A 20468-nucleotide genomic window follows, 5' to 3' on the forward strand; every position below is an offset into this window, starting at 1 on the left:
AATCCGGGTTTTTGATCTAACCCGGGATAACTCGGTCTGGGTTTCAGTCCGAATTTGAACCACGGGTTCCGGTCCGGGTATATCCTGATTTCTGAGTTGGAACCCGGTTAAACAACCCTATATCCTGCCCTTCCTTCTCTCTATTATTTTCCAACGATAGGCACCCAATTATGTTTTAAAATGAGAATATTTTGGTAAGATGATTCTACTTTTAAAATAATAAAATCTAATTATAAAATACCCTTCAATTCACAAAAAGAGAGACATTTTCTTCTCAACATTCAGGGAATACGTATTTCAGGCTCGAAGCAAGATATCAAATGTTCTTTCTGATTCTCGTCTTTCTTCTCTTTATTTTTATTAATCAATCACTCAACTAGAGGACATGTTGCTGGGGATAGAAATGTATGCTTGAAAAGTTGAATCAAGGCTCACTGTTTGGACTTTAAAAAGGGATTGTTGAGAGAGAGAGAGTCTACATTGACAAGATTGGTCACAGAGATGAGTAATGATGTTAGAATTATTTGACTAAAGAATGAAGGACACAGCTGAACAAGGAAAGATAAAATTCAACTGATTTTCCGATACAAAGATTGCTTCTTTTTACCGTCAGTATGTAATAAGGGATTCTTCCGAAAATAATTCATTCCAGCATTTCCCCTTTCTTTTTTTCCCTTTTCTTTATATCACTTTTTTTTTCTGTTTTTTTTTTTTTTTTTTTTTTTTTTTTTGAAATAACCATTTGGCCAAATAAGTGTCCTTCAAGCATACCAAGCCCCTCTGAAGAAAAAGTTTGGAAACAGCGACTAAATATGCTTTAAAAATCAGCGTAGGCCCCAACCAAAAATTGAAAGCTACAAGTTACTGTACATTAATCTGGCAAGGGATTTCACTAACATCGGATTCTGCTGAAGACACAAGTTTGCCGTGTCATTTACAATCACGCCAAGTAGTTGTATATCTGTGGGTTGTTCTTGTCCCGCTCCAGATACTCTCTGTCGATGAGGCTTTCAATCCTTTTCTTCAAATCAGCAGGCTTAATTGGAAACTTGAGCTGTTCACCATAACACCAATACATTCCAATAGATCGGTTAGGCAATACATCTTATGCCCCTCAGGTCAACAATCACATTGTCTTTTAATCACGGTTCAGAAAGGCACTTTCACAATTCAACAAAATCAATGATTGAATAAAATTAACTATTTTCTCTTCATATTTCAACAGCATTTCTCTTGGTATTTGATAATTGGATTAGGACCTGAATTTGCCCCAGCCTTGCATTGCATTCCAAAGATCTCAAATATTTTAAGCAAGTGATTAAAACCCAAAAACCTTTACCACTCAATAAATGCTTCACTTATCAGACAACAGAAAACATTTACCTGTTGGAAGAGTTCAGTTATCAGAAGCGTGTGACTCAGTACTTTCCTAGTCTTCATTATTCGAACAATAGCAGCATCAACCTACAATGTAGCGAGCAAGTAATGCAAAAATTACTTACGGATAGTTGATGGTTTCAATTCGGAATCTTGTTAACATCATGTTGATATATTTATATAGGAAAAAAAAAAAAAAAACTCAACCTGATACTGACGATCCTGGAATACTCTTTCAGTCGTGCTTGTGTTCTCCTCCACTGTCTCCTTCATCTGGATTGCATTTACCTGTTCCCATCAATGCAATGTTAGATTCAAGCTCATCGTGTAAGTGGCAATCATAACTCAAAATCACCATTTCTTTCAACCAAATTCAAAAGTGTGAGTATTTGATTTCAAAAGTTCACTTTTCTTGCCAGGCTTATTCAAGGTTGGGATCAACTGCCGCTGGTTACTCAGCATACAAAGAGATGTACCTTTATTCGGTAAAGAGGAGCTGTAAATCCTTCATTGAACACAAATGTATCGTCATCTTCCACATCTCTACCCTTGGGAAACTGTAAAACATATAATAATGGGAAAAGAGAAAAAAAAGATGAAAAAAAATGAATTAAAAAAATTCCACGACTTCCAACTTTACAAGTACTATCTTTGAGATTCACAGTCATGCAAAACCTACCTTTTGTAGGACTCGAACTTTTCCACATGCAAGGGACTGCAAAGTCCTCCTCAGTTCCTTATCCTCAATCCCAGTGGAGTCCTTAATATCTTGAAAACTTAGGTTCTCGGCATCATTAAAGAGCATCAAAACAACAGTCTGGAGTACAAGACAGATAACATGCCACAATACATTAAGTTGTTGACCAGGGTAAGCAAAATTAATCAAAGAAATACCAAAAAAAAACACAACGGCCTAAAAGGGACCAACCTGAAATAGTGAAACAGCCAACTCCTTTTTGCCTTTAGGAAACTCAGCTTTTAACACACAGTAACCTAATGAATTTTGCCACATTAAGCGCCTCCCGCTGTACTTGCTCAGGTAGAATTCCTTAAAAATGTCCTATTGCACAAAAAATACAGAAAAGACTGAGAAAAGAGTTCAGAAAATACAAGGACATTAACGACAGTAGGAAGCAGATATGCCAGTGGTTTCCCCCAACCTGGTAGACATTCAATTCATGAGGAAGTCTAACATCCATGGGAGGATAAGTTGGCCAGTACCTGCAAGTAGCCATCCAAAAACAAATTAAGCTCCTTGGGTACATTAAGTAAATCAATATTCTGCTTATGATTGAAGATACTAATGAAAGTAAGACCTACCCTGTAGTTAAAACATGCACACTCATCTCAATCCCTGACGGGAGTTTCGTCCTGGCCTGGGATGATTGTTTGAAAGATTCATTTATCTCTTTTGATAATTCGATGTCCTGACAATATTTTTCCAAATACCACAGAAACAATTATTAACCCATACAAACTTGTTATAAAATCTATTAATGTAACTTTGTCTTCACAGAACATAAAATCAGTGATAAAGATTTTTTAGAAACAAAAGCACATAGCGTAACTTCTAAAGTGATAAGAATAATATAGAGGCTATCAAAATGCCTACAGGAGCTCAGGGTGAGCTTTAACTGTAGATATTCAACCCATGCTTCATCTCCCAATTGCCAAACTTCATTAATACAGAAATCAGGAGATGAGCAAAACATAAGGCCCCCCATATACACAACACATATCAAGACAATTAGTGCAGTGCAAAAAAAAGTTTGTCTAAACTTATCATTATACCTAGGGGTGAGAATCGGCCGGTCTGGACCGGCCATTTTTGGACCGGACCCAGGGGTCTTCCACCCCGGACCGGACCGAATGAAAAAAATATATATATAATTTATATAAATAATTTTATAAATTAATTATATAGTTTTTAACTAATGCTAATAGTCTAATATGGTATTAAAAAAAATAATACTAATAGTCTAATATTATAATATACTATAGTTATACTTATACTAATATAGACTATATAGTTATATTAAATACTATAAGTAATACTAATACTAATATAGTTATAGCTAAATCACTATAAGTATAACTATATATATTTAGTATGAATGTATTATTATATTCTTTAATGTATAACTATAATATATAGTACTACTATATATTAATATATTAACATATTATAAGAGTTATAATATAAATTATAATATAGAAATTATAATATACTAAATCACTATAACAGTATAACTAATACTAACATATAGCTATACTATTAATATTATTATATAGTTATACTTTTCACTATAATTAGTATTAATATATAGCTATACAGTATACTTATACAGTTGTACTAATACTATTAGTCTATTATATAATCTAAGACTCTCAAGTCTAATATAGGTTATATGGCTATAACTAATACTAATAATGTAGAAAATAGTTATACTAACTGATTAATTCAACATAACTAATATTACTAATATAATATAGCTATACTAAATTACTAATAGTCTAATACAAATACTATTATATAGTTATACTAATCGTAAATTCATAATAACTAAATCATTATAAATCTATAACTATATATATTTAGTATCAATGTATTATTATACTGGAGTATCAGACAGTTGGCTAGTATTTTGGGCTGTACGACAGTGGTGTTACCCATGACATATTTGGGGCTTCCGTTAGGGGCGGTTTCGAGAGCGGCTCCAATATGGGATTCAGTTATAGAGAAAGTGGAAAGTCGTCTAGCCGGTTGGAAGAGATTATACTTGTCAAAAGGCGGAAGGATTACACTGATCAAGAGTACTCTATCGAATTTACCTACCTATTTCTTGTCATTGTTCCCTATTCCAGCAAAGGTGGCAATCCGACTGGAGAAACTTCAAAGGGATTTTTGGTGGGGTGGATTGGGAGAGGAACACAAATTTCATTTGGTTAAGTGGGAAAAGGTATGCAGCCCCATCTCGAACGGGGGTTTGGGTATTAGAAATATGAAAACCTTCAATCGGGCGTTGTTAGGTAAATGGTTGTGGCGGTATCATAAGGAACCCGAATCCCTTTGGAAGACAGTAATAGAGAGCAAATATGGGGAATTATGGGAGGGTTGGTGCACAAAAGAAGTGAGAGGAGCAAACGGAGTGGGTTTGTGGAAGCATATAAGAAGAGGGTGGGAGGTGTTCTCACGCCATACCCACTTTCGTCTAGGAGAAGGAGACTGCATAAAGTTCTTGTATGACACATGGTGCGACCATGTTGCTCTAAAGGAATCTTTTCCTACACTATTTAGAGTAGCAAGAGATATTGAAGCGTCGGTAGCAGAAGTAAGGATAAGATCTGGGGAGCAAATCCAATGGAAGATCAACTTTAGTAGGGCGGCACAAGATTTGGAGATGAGCAGTTTTGAAGCTTTTTATAGCCTTCTGTATTCAAGTGAAGCGAGTATTTCACAGGATAGTCTATGGTGGATAACTGCAGCCAAAGGCATTTTTTCGGTGCGCTCTTTTTATAAGGCTCTTATTCAAGAGACACCTGCCCAGTTCCCTTGGAGAAAGTTATGGAGACATAAGGTGCCTCCCAAAGCTGCGTTTTTTGTGTGGACAGCATCCCTTGGCAAGATTCTTACTACTGATAACTTGAGGAAGCGTAGGGTGATCATCGTAGATTGGTGTTGTATGTGTAGGAAGGGGGGTGAATCGGTAGAGCATCTCTTAATACATTGCGAGATAGCAAGAGGGTTATGGAATGAGGTGCTGGGCAGAATCGACTTAGCTTGGGTTATGCCTGAGAAGGTGGCAGGAGTAGTGGCTAGCTAGACAAATATGAGAGGCAATCAACAGATAAGAGAGGTGTGGAAGATGATACCCATATGCATCCTGTGGTGTTTATGGCAAGAACGCAATGCAAGGACCTTTGAAGACAGAGAGATCGATGGAGGAATTGAAAGTTTTCTTTTTTAGAACTCTTTGTATTTGGACCATAGCGGTTGACTTTAATGGCCTAGAGCTACATGATTTTCTGATGTCCATCGCCCATACATAGCGTTGGAAACTATAATTTGTACCGGGCAATTTCCTATTCTTTTGATAATATAATTTATTTACTTATCAAAAAATAAATAAATATTAACTATAATATATAGTACTAGTATATATTAATATATCAACATATTATAAGAGTTATGGTATAAATTATAATATATCATATATGTATAAATTTATTATGTATTAGCATAGTTAACTTAATATGTAATATGTTAGTATTAAATCACTATAACTACATAGAGTATTAGTAATATAGTATTTAATATAACTACATAGAGTATTAGTAATAAGAGTATTACTATTATTTAATATAGTATGACATAGAGTATTAATAAATGTGTGGTGTTTGAAGATATATAGTAATACTAGTATATTACATATAGTATTACTATTACTACATATAGTTATTAGTTATAGTATTAGTACTAGTGTATTATTAGTTATAGTAAATAAGTTAATAACTATTACTAATTTACTATATACAATTTTTTTTTTTTTATGAATAATTTACTATATACAAATAGACTAATAGTATTAGCATATTACTAATATATATATATATTAATATGTATAATAGTATACTATATATATATTAAATATATCACAATATAATTACATAAGTATTAAACAAAAATGTCATAGGATAAAAAATAAAAATAAAAAAGTCAACCGTGGACCGAATGGACCGAATGAGACTGGACCGTCCCGACCCTTAGGGAGTTCAGTCCGGTCTAGGGTGGGAAAACCCTAGACCGAATAGGTCCGGTCCGGTCCACAAAATCTCCACGGACCGGACCAAACTCACCCCTAAATTTATACCATGACTAATTCTAGGTCTGGATTCCTAGAAAATATAAAAAGTTGATCTGGTATTCAAAATGCAAATGGTCTGTCACATAAGAACTGAAATAAGTCAATATATGCATATTTATACATTGCCTCCAGAAGAAGGATACATTTCATGTTTACATGATTCTAGTATGGGCTAAGAGGGTTGAAATCTAACACAAATGCTCCCATAATGAAAACCCCAATAATGAGACTAAACAAAGATTCTCGGCCTTAATATAATATTGTAACCTCAGCTTAAACCTAGAACGCACTGGAACCGTCAAACCAGGTAAAGAAAACTACTAGAGACCCTAGTCTCAACTTCACTTTAGAGATGAGCTAATGAGGCCAGCACTCAGGTTTCAACACCAAACCACACGGATGGTCTGGAAGGTCATTCTATCACAAGAGTCATTCCAAACAAGAATGTGTAGGCTGGCTGATAGAACAGAAACAGCTGTCCATTCATGGGATCAAGTCTTGGAAGCAAAATCTAGATAATGACATATAAGCGAATATCAATTTCTAAAAACCCTTTAACACAATGTCACAAACCCCCAAGGGGGGTAAGAAAAGAGCCCACAATTTTATTTTATTTTTTAATAAGAAAAGAGCCCACAATTTACAATTTCGATTATATGATAAATTAATCGCAATAATGATAATTAAAAATTTCCAAAATCCCTTTCATCCTGCTTTCATCTTTTTTCTGAGACTCAAGCAGATGTCGTACTAGGAGATTAAGGGTGGAATTGAAGTCCTTTGTTTTTGCAAAGGAGGGCGGTGATCATATCCGTATCACTGAAAAGAGTAGAAGGGTGTCAACTTCCTTCTCTCTTCATCTGCTGTCGGCTCCTTGGTTGGCTAGGATGGTGGAGGACTAGTTCAAACACTCCTGAAAAACTTGAGGGGGCATTTTTTGCTACTGAATGAGTTAGGGAATGGGAATAAAAGGGGTGTCTTGGCCATTCCCAAAGGTCGTAATGGTCAGGGTTGGGAAGATTTTGTTTACAACTTACATTTGCTCATAGGTTCGTTAGCCTCTGTTTCTACAGACAAAAACAGAGTAAAGTCATCTTTGATTAGCCGTAGGGGGATTGGAGGTCCATATGTTATGGTTGGGCCCTCCTCTCCCAATGGTGTGTCGTACGCCACAGCTTTGAGGAATAAGGCTCCTACTCCGACAGGAGGACTTTCAGCTAGGACGGTGGATGATGACTGGAAGCAAAAGAAGAAATTGGGGGAGGAAACTTCAAAAGTCAGGGAGGCCGTTTCACATGCTACTACCAATTGTCAGCGCCTGGAGTCAAAAGTTGGCAGAAGTGCCCCTTTCAATGCTTGCACGGCGGTGGGGGAAGCTGAAGGGGCACTCTGGGCAGTTAAGGCTGAGTTGTCGGGGATGCAGGAGAGGATTTTAAAGCTTGTAAGGTAGATGCGGGCTTGGGCTTGAGTTGTGGGTTTGTTGATAAAAATAAGTCTGGGCTTAAAGGGATTAAATTTGATGTTGGGCCGGGTTTGAAGTTGGGTAGGCTAACCCAACCCTTACGGTCCAAGCGAGAATTGCGTGTCAAGCCTCTATCCGGATCTTCCTCGGCCAGAGCATGGCTCCCTCCCAGGCACTATCGTCGCATTATTCAGGGACCTCCAAACCGGCAAAAAAAAGGTCATTGGATGCCCGCAACCCTCTAATTGGCTTGCCGTAGCACGAATATGTTTTCCTGTGTGATACAAGTCAAGATTTGGTTAAGGAGACTATTGAGGTCGACGTGACTTTGCTGTCTCCCTTTTTTGTTGCCGAAAATGGGTCGCCACAGATAACTGGAGGCTCTCTGCAGCCTGCTGATAGCCGTGGGAGTCCTTCCATGGGTGTAGATCGCACATTCAGGACAAGTCCATTGAGGACTATGCTAGGGTTGGGTTCCATGCACTCTTGAGTATGACTTGGAGGCTGTGTGAAAAAGGATCCGTGAAGTTGTCTGAGTTGCAGTTGGTCTGTAGGGAGTCAGAAGATGGTGTTGACTGCTTTTTTTATGGTGAGGAAGGAGTTGCGAACGCCCCAAGTCCTATCTGTTCTGTGCTGCCAGGTTCATGTAGGACAAATCTTCAGTCAGATTGGGTTCTATAGAAAGTGGAAGAAATCGGGAATGTATATGGATTTCATGTGACGGTTTTGAAGACCAATTTTAAAGCCCTCCTCATGGCTATTGAGGCAGGCCAGCCCCTCTTGGCTAGGTCTTATGCCAAAAAAGATAGGAAGTTGAAGCGACTTGCTTGCTCTATTAATTATGATGCTCAGGAAGGTAGTGCAAGTAGGGGAAGAAGCAAGGCTAGGGCGAATATCTATGTTAATGAAACCTAAGATTTTATCTTGGAATGTAAGGGGGCTGAATGATCCTTGTAAGCGCCTCCATGTAAAAAATTTGTTAAGAAGTTGGAAGGTTGATATCATTTGTCTTCAAGAGATCAAACTAAAGTTTATTTATAGAAGTATTGTTAGAAGTCTATGGGGATGTCTTTGTATGGGTTGGGTCTATCTTGCCTCTAATGGGGCATCAGGATTCTTTTGTTGTGAGATATGAGAGTTGTCAATATGGTTTGAGGAGTATGTTGGGGATTATTTGGTGGCTTGTTCATTTCAAAATGTAAATGGTGGTTACAATTGGTCTTTTGCCAGTGTATATGGTCCTAATCTAGACGGCAGTAGACAGTTCCTTTGGGAGGAGATTGCTAGTTTATGTAGTTGGTGGGGTGGGCCATAGTGTTTTTTTTCTTTTTTGAGAGGGGGGGAGGACTTTAATATCCACCCGTTTCCCGATTGAGAGGTCGGGGGATTCTAGTATTACCCCGGCCATGGCAGATTTTTCTGATCTTATTTTTGACCTCGACTTGGTTAATTTGTTAGAATGTGGGGATCTTCATAAGGGACATAGATACTTTAATTTGAAAATATGTGGTTAAAAGCTGATGGTTTTGTAGAGAAGGTGAGATTGTGGTGGTCCTCTGATGATTTTTCTGGCATGCCTAGAGCTTTGCGTTGGCTGGAAAATTTAAAGCTTTGAAGAAAGATTTGAAACGGTAGAATGATGAAGATTTTGGGATGATTGACGACCAGAGGAACTATCATGCTTTGATGAGAAGGAGATTGCCGAGATTCTCACAGATGAGGAGAAGGCAAGGAAGATTATGGCAGTGACTGATCTGGAAAAACTTAACTCTTATGGAAGAGATTTCTTGGCGACAAAAATCCCAGGCCCTTTGGCTAAAGGAAGGAGATAAGTGCACCAGATTTCTTCATAGAGTGGCCAACTCTCATAGAAGATTTAATGCTATCGAGGTTTTGCATTCAGAAGGTAATATTCTTACGGACAGATCTTTTTTCTTTATATTTTTTTATAAGTAAAAATTTATTAATGCCAATAGCCAAGTACACTGGATGTATACAAGAGAAAGCACCTAGTTGGGGTGCCAAAAAAAAACCATCTAGGAAAATGAACCTAACAAAGCCCTAGCCCAAGCCCAACAGACAAATCTGATATTAAGGAACACACTGTGCAGTTATTTTACAATCTACTTACGGAGCAATTCTCTTGGAGGCCTAAGGTTGATGGGTTGATATGACACGATTTATCAATCATGTGCTGATTGGTTAGAGAGAATGTTTGAAGAGAGAGAGATGTATCATGTGCTGAAAGGTATAGACTGCGATAAAGCGGCGGGACTTGATGGTTTTTCAATGGCTTTTTTTCAGGTCTGTTGGGACATTATCAAGGAGGATGTTATGAAGGTTTTTGTCGAATTTTACTCGCATATGAAATTCGAGAAAAGCCTTAATGCCACTTTCATAGCCCTTATCCAAAGAAGGCCGAGTCAGTGGAGGTGAAAGCTTTTGGCCCCATTAGTCTTGTGAGCGGAGTTTACAAGATCATATCCAAGGTTCTTGCCAATCGTATGAGCACGGTCATGGAAAAGATTATTTTGAAGCCACAAAATGCTTTTGTTAAGGGAGACAGATTCTGGACTCAGTCTTTATCGCAAATGAATGTTTGGATAGTAGAAGGCCTTTGATCATGTTAACAAGGGTTGTTTACTCTACATCCTTGTTAGATTTGGTTTTGGGGAGAGGTGGTGCAATTGGATGAAGCATTGCATCACTACCGCTAGATTCTCGATGCTGGTCAATGGCACTCCCAAGGGTTTCTTCAACAGCTCCCATGGTTTGAGACAAGCAGATCCTTTATCTCCTTTTCTCTTTGTTTCAATTATGAATGTTTTGAGTAGAATGTTGAAGGCAGCGGTGGATGGATCTTTCTTGTCCAGCTTTTCAGTGGGCAGTACATCATTTGGAAGCATCAATGTATCTCATGTTCTCTTTGCTGATGATACTTCAATTTTTTGTGAGCCAGATCCTAATCTTATTCGATCATTGAGTCTCTTGCTTTGTTTTGAAGTTGTTTCCGGCCTTAAGGTTAACTTATATAAGTTGTTTAAATTGGTACCGGTTGGCTTGGTTAATTCTATTGAAGACTTGGCTGACATTTTGGGTTGTAAGGTCTCTTCTTTGCCTTTGAAGTACCTCGGTCTTCCATTGGGGGCCCCTCATAAATCCAAGTCAATATGGGATGGTTATCCAAAAAATTAAGAATAGATTGACTGGTTGGAAAATGATGTATCTCTCCAAAGGGGGTAGAATCACTCTTATTAAGAGTATGTTATCTAATCTCCCCAAGTACTTTCTTTCTTTATTAAATGGCTTTGACGGTACCACCAAGAAAGTGATACTTTATGGAGGACTGTGGGTTGATGCTAAATTTGGGAGCACTTGAGGAAGTTGGATATCTAATGAAGTGCACGGTTTGTATGGTGTGGGTGTTTGGAAATTTATTAGGAAGGGCTGGGAGGATTTCTTCTGTAATTTCAGATTATGGTGGGTCGAGGTACTAGAGTCAAGTTTTGGTTTGATGTTTGGTGTGGTGAGGTTGCTCTTAAGGAGGCTTTTCCTTCTCTTTTCAGAATAGCATTGTATAAGGAAGCTTCAGTTGCTGGTCATATGGACACTTCAAATGGTCTGCTGCAGGGGAATGTGCTATTATAAGAGCAGTTCAAGATTGTGAAGTAGGAGATATTTCTGATTTATACGGTACCCTGTATGCATCGTCTTTGGAGCATGGTTTAGAGGACAAACTGCTGTGGATTCATCCCGGGAACAAGAATTTCTCAGCAAGATCCTTTTATAATGCTTTGACTTTTCAATAATCTACTGTTTTCCCTTGGAAGCGTATTTGGAAAAGCAAAGCGCCTCTAAAAGTTGCAGTTTTTGCTTGGCTGGCCTCTCACGGAAAAATTCTGACCATAGACAAGCTGAGGAAGCACGGTATTTTCATTATAAATCGGTGCTTCACGTGCAAAAGGAATGGAGAATCAACAAATCATCTTCTTATCCATTGTGACGTGGCGAAGGCTCTTTGGGATGATATCTTTGTAAGGCTGGACATTGCTTGGATGATGCCTAAGAGGGTGGTGGTGTGATATCTCATATGATAAGGATAAAGAGAGGTGGTGTATAGGATCTCACATTACTTGGGAATGAGAAGTTCTTACTCTTTATAAAGTTCCAATGGTGCTCCAATTGTATCATTGACTAGTCATTTTGGAGTATAGGCAATGTGGTTTGGGCCTTCCATTGAGGCGTTACAAATGATATCAGAGCCTATCCCAACCAGAAATGTGGGACTTGAGCCGTGCCACCTACGATAGACTAGCCTGATGAGGACGTCGGGAATTTAAAGGGAGTAGATTGCGATACCCCATATGATGAGGATAAGGGTGAGTGGTACATGGGATCCCACTTTGATTGAAATGTTCTTGCTCTTTATAAGATTCCAATGTGGCTACAATTGTATCATTGACTAGTCCTTTTAGAATATAGGTCGTGATTTGGGTCTTCCATTGGGGCATTACAGGTCGATCTCTTGGCTTGTTGGAGTGGAGTACAAGGAAATCGTCAAGTAGCAAAGGTTTGGAAGATGGTGCCTCTATGTCTTATGTAGTGTATATGGAACGAGAGGAATGGACAATGCTTTGAAAAAAGAGAACGTTCTGTTTTTTTTTTTTTTCTTTTTTTTTTTTTTTTTGGTGTGTGTGGGGGGCGGGGGGGTTGTTATTAGAGCTTTCTTTAACCAATCTTATTACTTTGGGCTAAGGCTATTGTATTAAAGTAATGACTTGTATGCTTCTTTCTTTGCTAGTAGGTACGCTGTAATTAGGTATATTTCTCTTGTATGCTACCTATGTACTTGGACTTTGTCTAATTATGAGGATTAATAATTTTTTCTTACTTTAAAAAAAATTAAAAAATTCCAAACCAAACACTGATAAGCTAATATGCATTCTTTAAACATATTTAGGTTAAGTACATACTTTGAACATTCCTTCAAGTTTGTTTGTAAATTGGCTCCCACACTCAGTCTTCAGCTGCATTGGCAATAAAAACTTGTAAATATTATGAATACATAAAAAAATCAAATGTATATAAGACTAGAATATTGATCCCTAACCTTAGAGATCATGGACTTCTCTGCATCGATGGAAGCACTCTTCCCCAAAAGCAGCCTTTTCGCAAGATCTTTCTTGTAGAATGCTTCAAACACATCCTTACCCTTCATTAACCAAAAATATAGGACATGTTTCTCAGAATTATTTTGAAGACACAAGAGAAAAAAAGCAAGTAAAAAGTGAATGAATCATTAACCGATAATAGAACTTTAGTTAGTCCATCCAAGAGTCAAACAAACCTGGATGAACCTGAATAAAACCAAAACTTTATCTAGAGTACCCTCCAATTCCTCTTCAGAAGTACCCTTATTCCCAGCACGAAGCTTCTCATCCAGAAACTTTGCAATAAGCTCAGCAGGTCGGTTCTATTTAAAGAAGAACAAACATTGTACGTCAAATTGAAATATGTAAGAAATGATGAGTGATTGATAATAAAGGTGAAGATTGAAAAGGATTTTGATGAGTTCCTGAATAAATGTTCTTTCTTAGAAAGACTTGCATTGTAAAAGATAAAATACCTAGTGGTTTCAAGTATTATCAGCTTTGTTTAGGGTACTCAATATAATGTAACAAAGTTATATGAGGTATCATGTTCAAAAGTTGTGATCCTTTACATAGAAAAGTAGTAATTGGATTGTTCAGACGAGGTCCGGCAGTTCACATGCTGGATCCACAAGAAAATGTTGTTAGCAACAATTTGTAAAATAAAAACAATAAATTTTTTTGGGCACATTTTGTATTCCTATTAAAGCATATGCATAAAAATGGTATGCATTAACACTCGTCTCAAATGCTTAAAATTTGGGATCATCCATTCTAGGATTGCTAATCAACCACATTTTGGCTATTCTGTTTCCTGTGTTTATTATCCCCAATAGAAGCATTCACTTTTTCTCATGAAAAAAAAAAAAACCTCAATAAATGCTTCTTCCACTCTTTTTTTCTGTTTTCAGATAGAAGCTTCAATTCCAAATTCTAGCAGTAACAGCCCCATAATATAAGCTACATGGCTCTTCAGTCTCTCTTGCCATCCCTCCTCCAGAGATAAAGAAAAAAGAAGAGCAATTCAAAACAATGAAATGAAACTTCACCAACCAAGAAGATTGAAAGCCACTTCTAGTGGTTGACTCTAAGAACTTCCTTCTTTACAAGAACATAAAAACCTAAATATTACCAATACAGCCATTTTGTTTTTTTATCTCTACTTCTATTCTTTTGGTTAGGTAACTGTACACACATGGTCCTCTTGTATACATCTTGTGAACTTCAACCACGTCTTGTGCATTTTTTTTTTAATAAAACCTTGGACTATTAATCAAAAAATAAATACCTTACACACATGGGCATAAAACAGTGAAATCATGCTACCTCACTCCAAGAAAGGTTGATCCGGTTTGGATCTGATGTGATAAAGATGAGATGAGATCTAAAGTAACGACTTTAGTCATTGTGGTAACAAGCAAAGCAGGGCCTTGAGAAAGTTCGATCTGGATACAGTCCTAGGATACAGTCCTACACTTCAGCAATTTGTTTTGATACATTTGGGGAGGGGGGGTTTCGAACCCAAGACCTCCATTTTGGAGGCTAGGGGGTTATGCCAATCAGGCCACAGGCCTTTGGCTACACTTCAGCAATTTTTCATGAAGTAGTTCTCAAAAACTGAACCCACAGGCCAAGATTTTCATGATTTCCTTGCTTCTATTGCTCCTACGTAGATAGGACATTCTTTGTACTGAACTTGGCTTTTGCCTATTCTTTTATTAATATACTTTCTTACTTATCCAAAAAAAAACTGAACCCACAAGTTAGAAGCCAAGGAATTCTATAATTGCACCAAACTAACTTTATTTTTTGAAAGAATGAATCTAACATCTCTGTATGGATTGATTTATACCATTTATATTTCAGATTATATGTCAAACTCTTACATGATCCTAGCACATGAAAAATCTGATTTTCCAGGAAAGTTAAGAGGGAAAGAGGTAATAACTTACATTGAGCAATTTGACAATTTGCAAATAATCCAATTGTGATACTAAAAATTATTTAAACTACTGTTAACTCTTTTAACTAGAGCTTAACACTTGCTAACACTAAGCGCATGTTTGGGATTGCGGTGGGAAATATAGCTTATAACTTAAGTAACAAGTTCTACTATTAAAAAGTTATTTACTGTTTGGTAACCATATATTTAAAACACTTTTAAACATGTTACGTTTGTTTGGAAACAAATTAAAAAAGTATTTTATGAGATAGAAATAACAATTATTTAAATTTTTAAAGATTATGATCATAACCTTGAAAGTTTGAAAGTTGTAATTATCTTAAAGTTGTATAGATATTTTCGTCCATTGACAGTCTTTTTAAAATTCGAATTACGTTCTGCATTCAAAAAAGCACGTTTGAGGAAAAGCATCAAAAATGATGCTTTTCCTCAAACGTACGTTTAGCTTATTTGAGATTAAAAGTGTTTTAATATATAACACCCAAACGACCTAATTTTTTCATTAAAGAGCTTTTAAGACTATTTAAGCACTTTTTAAGACTCCCACCGCACTCCCAAACAGGCCATAAATCCATCCTTTCAAGCCTGTATCTTGTTCTTCCTTTGGTTTTAATTTCTACCTTCCAACTCCTTATATGAAATTATGGTAGAGAGTATCATTTGATCAAATTTATAAATGACATTGCCAACAAATGGAACACAATACCTGACGAAGATTGATGAGATGCTCAAATGCTTCCTTAATGGTATTGCAAAACGATTCATTCTTGGAAAAGCTTTCCTCCCATATTGTGTCAAGCAAAGCCTTAAATTCTAAAAGGGATGCAACCATATCCTTGTCTTTCTCTTCATCCATGACAACACCCTGTCCAGTTCTGCGGATGTATGAGCTAAGGGCTTGCCTTAGAGACTCAAGTGCATTGACCCTTGAAAACAGCGAATACATCCTCCGGAGGTCCTCAATGCGGTTCCCATTCATTAGCATCATGAACCCCTAAGAATTATAGACAGGCTTGTTTAAAATGAGTTTTTTTGTAAGTCTTGCTAAAAATGATGAGAAATTTTTATTTGATTACCAGCAACTTCTCAAATTATCCATTTAAAATTTCATTTACCTATTAAGAAAAATAATGAGAAACTTTTCTATTTGCATAGAGAAGGCAATAATTAAAGAGAAGGAAAGAATTAACCAAGGGAAGAATGAGAAAGCCATGCAGTAATTCCTGCCTTATCAAGAATCGCAGATATATGGCGTTCAAGTAGTTGCTTTTCTGCAGTTGCTATTAGTGGCTTTCTTGTACTTGCATCCAGGTAGAGTAAACATCTGTCATGTTCCTCATGCAACCTTGCCTGCAACAATATGTTAACCACAAAGCATTAAAAGGTAAACAGAAAGTATGTAGAATCAGATGAGAAGCTAGATCAAAGTTTTGCACTCAGCAAACCATTTTTCAAGTAATTTACACAATTAACTAACTAAAAATATAGCACGGAAAAAGTAAGATACAGCATACAAGCGCTTGTAGTTAGATGGGAGAGAAGGGTGGGAAAAAAAAAAGGAACAATCTGAACCTCCACATGCTTCAAATAATCTGGAACATCGGATTGCTGCATGTACTTCATGCCTTCAGCAGCATAAAACTCAGATGTGCATTCAAGGAATGGCTTCTCAAAGCTTTCCAAGTAAATTCCTAGGGCAGTAAACATCTTCAGAAGGTGATTAAGGAGAGTCCTATCCACTGCTTCACCTAATCTGAAATACCAAATAGAACAAAGCAAATTACAAGTTTAAATACAAAGTTTCTAAATATGGTAATGGATTATCCAACCATCAATCGCATATAAAGAAAAAAAACAAAAGGTCCTTAATCATTTACATGATCATTATTGGCAGGAACGCCAACGTTTTATTGGACATAATTCCATCCATTACATGCTCAGACCATTTACATGAAATATAAAAATATAGTACATATCAACTGAGAAGATATATTTCTCTTGATAATCCAACACTGTTCGCATCAAGCCTTTTCTACTCTGGTCATTTTGTGATTCCAATACCCTCACACCAAAAAAGGAACATAAAACAAATTCTAAACTAATATTCATAAATATACACAACATTTCTATGGTGGTCATTTCCCTGCAACCAATATATTTTGTGACCCAATCCACTAGAGATAATAATCAGCAGTTTTAGTTTCCTAAAAATATTCTTGAACCCCAAACCCCACACAGAGCAAAAGGAAAGAAACTGCCTCAGCCACCATTGAGGATTATTGAGGGGGTACCCAGTATTCTTAAACTTCCAAAGGACACCATTTTCAACCGTGCTTTCTAGCATGTTGGAAAGGTTTTGAGGGGAGTCAACATATAGCTGCCATTTGGAAGATGATTCTTTCGTGCTTGATGTGGTGCTTATGGTTAGAGTGGAATGAGAGGTGCTTTGAAGATAGAGAACACTCATGGGAGAACTCAGGGAGTTTTTCTTTAATACCTTGTGTGTTTGGGGTAAGGCCCTTGTATTGAATGGAGATAATTTTCTTGATTTGCTTTAGTCATTTTCAGTTTCTAGAGTATATGTACGTTTTTTCTCCTGTATACTTCATGTATTTGGGCTATGCCTACTCTTGGTAATAAAATCTCTTAATAATTATCAAAAAAAAAATATATATATATAAGCATACTATTTCATTCAATCAAAACTTCTCATCTCACTAGCTCACGGTAATTTACAATTTAGTCATTTGGAACTAGATACCTTCTTTATTCAACTCCAACGAATTTAGTCATTTGGAACTAGATACCTTCTTTATTCAACTCCAACCCACAAACAACACACTAAGATTGAAAATACATGAGAGATTCACAAAGAAGCACAAAAAACCAAGCACGAAAAGAAGGGGCCATAAAGCCTCAAAACAGTAGGCTAGCAACTACTGAAACCAAAGATTTATATTTCCCTGGAATCTCCAAACTATACTATTACTAACTACAACTTAAAAGAATTATATTTACCTTTCCTTTTCTATCATTCTTAAAAGGCCAGTGACAGTTTTGTGCTCAACTTCTGGAGACGATGAAAGATGTTTGCGGAAAAGTTGCAATCCCATGTCCCACAGTGATCGTACATTAGGTGTTTGCTTCACATATGTTCTATCTAGATACAAAGCTATACCACGAATTAATAACATTTGGTCACAAAGATCCTGCCAGCATCTCTCAACAAGTGATAAAAATACCACCAAATCAGGGCTTTGGCCAACCAAGGATTGCAATGCTGAAGATATGTGCAATTCACACTCCTTTTCAATGCGTTGATAAAGATTTCCCCCCAATTTGTGCAGACAAAGATCATTAACAGCCTAAGGAACACATGAAACATTGGCTGAGTAGTCATAATTAATGAGAAATTGTAAATTAGAAAAAACACAGAAGTTCAGAGAAAGAGAGAAATGTAGCAGAGACTCTACCTGATAAAGTATCTCTGAGTCAATAGGATCTGGTTGCTTTAGAAATATAGCAGATATAGCTGACTTGAGCTTTGCCCATGTAAGCTCTTCAAAATTTGCAGGGAGCGTTGGTTTAGCTTCAAAGAAACAAAAGGGAAAATAAAATATGTCATTTCTTTCCATCCATATGCACCACATCAAACAAATTGGCATCATTTTCCACAAGGTCACACTGTGATGATTATCTAAAACAGATCAACCACTTGTCTAAGCATCACCCATTTAGCACAAAAAAACTAAGAATGGGATAAAATTTCTTATTTGACAAATAGCACGCAGTAAGCAAACATAATAACATGATAAATAGGGCATACTACAGGGGAAAAAAAAAATTAAAGATCACTGATAAAGTTCAGAATGGCAATGCATATAAAAGTTTGAATGGCCAATACAATGAATACATAACAATGATGACATTACAAAAATTGAAATCATTGTCAAATCAAAGCTGAGTTGTAATGCCAATGGAAGGCACAATCCACATGGCCTATACTGTAAAAGGACTAGTCAATGATACAATTGGAGCTCCATTAGAATCTTATAAAGAGCAAGAACTTCTCCTTCCCAAGTTGAGATCTCATACACCACCTATCATTATCCTTATCATATGGGGCATCACAACCCCCCCCTTAAATTCCAACGTTCTGTCGGGCCTATCCTTTATAGGTGGCATGGTTCAAGTCCCACATTTCTAGTTGGGATAGACTCAGATACCATTTGTAATGCCCCAATGGAAGGCCCAATCCACATGGCCTATACCTAAAACAACCAGTCAATGATACAATTAGAGCCACATTGAAACCTTATAAAGAGCATGAACTTCTCCTTCCCAAGCAATGTGAGATGCCATACACCACCTATTCTTATCCTTATCATATGGAGTATCACATGAATAGAGGTAATGAGGAACAATACTTGACAATTATAGATTGCTTATAACAAAGCGAAACAATGTTTAAGGGCTAACCAGAGGAACATAGGCATAGCTAACATAAAGTTATGCGGAAACAACATACAGTACAGACTATTTGTTTCTTGTAGAACCCTTGATATGGATTAAAAGTAACAACTCCAAGCTGTTGTTATTTATTCGCCAACCCCTAAAGAAATGTGCCCTAAAACAAGTACTCACTTTAAATTACCGTATGACAACATGACACTTTTCTAGATGTTTAATAGCCAAGCAGATAGCATTAATTAATGTAATAATCATCAAATCAGTAGCCCAAGCATGCTAACCCTAAGGAAACCAATAAGAGTAACATAACCGGTAGCCCTAACTCAACAGTAAAAAAAAGAACATGCACTCAAATAACTACGAAAAATAATCATATGCAACTAGTTTACACAGCTGAAACTGCATAGGTTCCACACGGGATTCAAGCATCAATACTAAGGGAATTAAATTATAATAAGGTTCTTGGATCAGTACACAGATCCCAAGAAATCAAAGTAATTCTAAACCCCACTCTATAGACTGTAAAAATATCATAAAATCCAGGCATCCTCGCTCAATCTCACCTAAAAATCAAAGCCAAAGCCTTGAATTCCCGCTAAATGCGAAAACTTTACAGACAAAAACCCTAGAATTCCCAATTTATAAAAACGTTATCAATATAAACGAGCATTAGAAACCTTTGACGAGCTTGATGACGAGCTTCTTGGCGGGTTGAGGCGGCTGGGACTTTTTCCTGGCCAAATTGGCGGCAACGGAGCGAGCGGGGGCGGAGGAGTCGTCGGGCTTGAGATCGTCGTCAAGGACCATAGAAGAGGGATCGAAAACGACGACGTTGTTGCTGTTATTGGCGGTGGTGGCGGCGGATAAGTCTTGGTGGTGGTGAAGGCCGTTTCTGGGGTCGAAGGCGACGGCTTGGGACTTGGCTTTTTTCATTGGGGGGAAGTGAGAAGACGGAGGAGAGGAGGTGGGAGTGTGGATAGTGGTGGCGTCGTTGGTGGTTGTGGCTGAGCGTTTGTTGGGGAGAGACATGAAATAAAAGGTGATCAAGATGGCATTGTAAAGCGCAAAACTGAGACAGACGAAGGAAACGAAGATTTGAGAACGAAACAGATATGCCTACCGAGGGACAGAAGCACAGGCACAGAGAGAGAGAAAGAGAGAGAGAGATGGCGTATTTTTTA

The 20468-nt window shown here is 37.2% G+C and overlaps 1 protein-coding gene across 1 annotated transcript; it reads right to left on the bottom strand.

Moving 5' to 3' along the window:
- Positions 1 to 549: 549 nt before the first annotated feature.
- On the bottom strand, positions 550 to 20468 carry LOC122275945 (cullin-4-like). Its single transcript, XM_043085294.1, has 17 exons — positions 19965 to 20468; positions 18291 to 18406; positions 17836 to 18182; positions 16390 to 16570; positions 16045 to 16167; positions 15524 to 15811; positions 13052 to 13177; positions 12815 to 12916; positions 12678 to 12731; positions 2698 to 2804; positions 2538 to 2598; positions 2306 to 2437; positions 2057 to 2194; positions 1854 to 1934; positions 1585 to 1665; positions 1384 to 1464; positions 550 to 1054 (listed from the first exon to the last, which is right to left on the bottom strand). The coding sequence occupies exons 1-17, from the start codon at positions 20314 to 20316 to the stop codon at positions 941 to 943; spliced, it is 2484 nt and encodes an 827-aa protein (XP_042941228.1). The 5' UTR covers positions 20317 to 20468; the 3' UTR covers positions 550 to 940.

This window comes from Carya illinoinensis, chromosome 9 (genome assembly GCF_018687715.1).
Source record: "Carya illinoinensis cultivar Pawnee chromosome 9, C.illinoinensisPawnee_v1, whole genome shotgun sequence".
In the NCBI taxonomy this organism is placed as follows: Eukaryota; Viridiplantae; Streptophyta; class Magnoliopsida; order Fagales; family Juglandaceae; genus Carya; species Carya illinoinensis.

Coding starts and splice junctions, on each gene's coding strand:
- LOC122275945 (XM_043085294.1), bottom strand. CDS start 20,316: ATGTCTCTCCCCAACAAACGCTCAGCCACAACCACCAACGACGCCACC. Junction 2,195..2,305: donor TGGCTGTTTCACTATTTCAG/GTTGGTCCCTTT, acceptor CTTGTACTCCAG/ACTGTTGTTTTGATGCTCTT. Junction 1,465..1,584: donor TCCAGGATCGTCAGTATCAG/GTTGAGTTTTTT, acceptor GCTACATTGTAG/GTTGATGCTGCTATTGTTCG.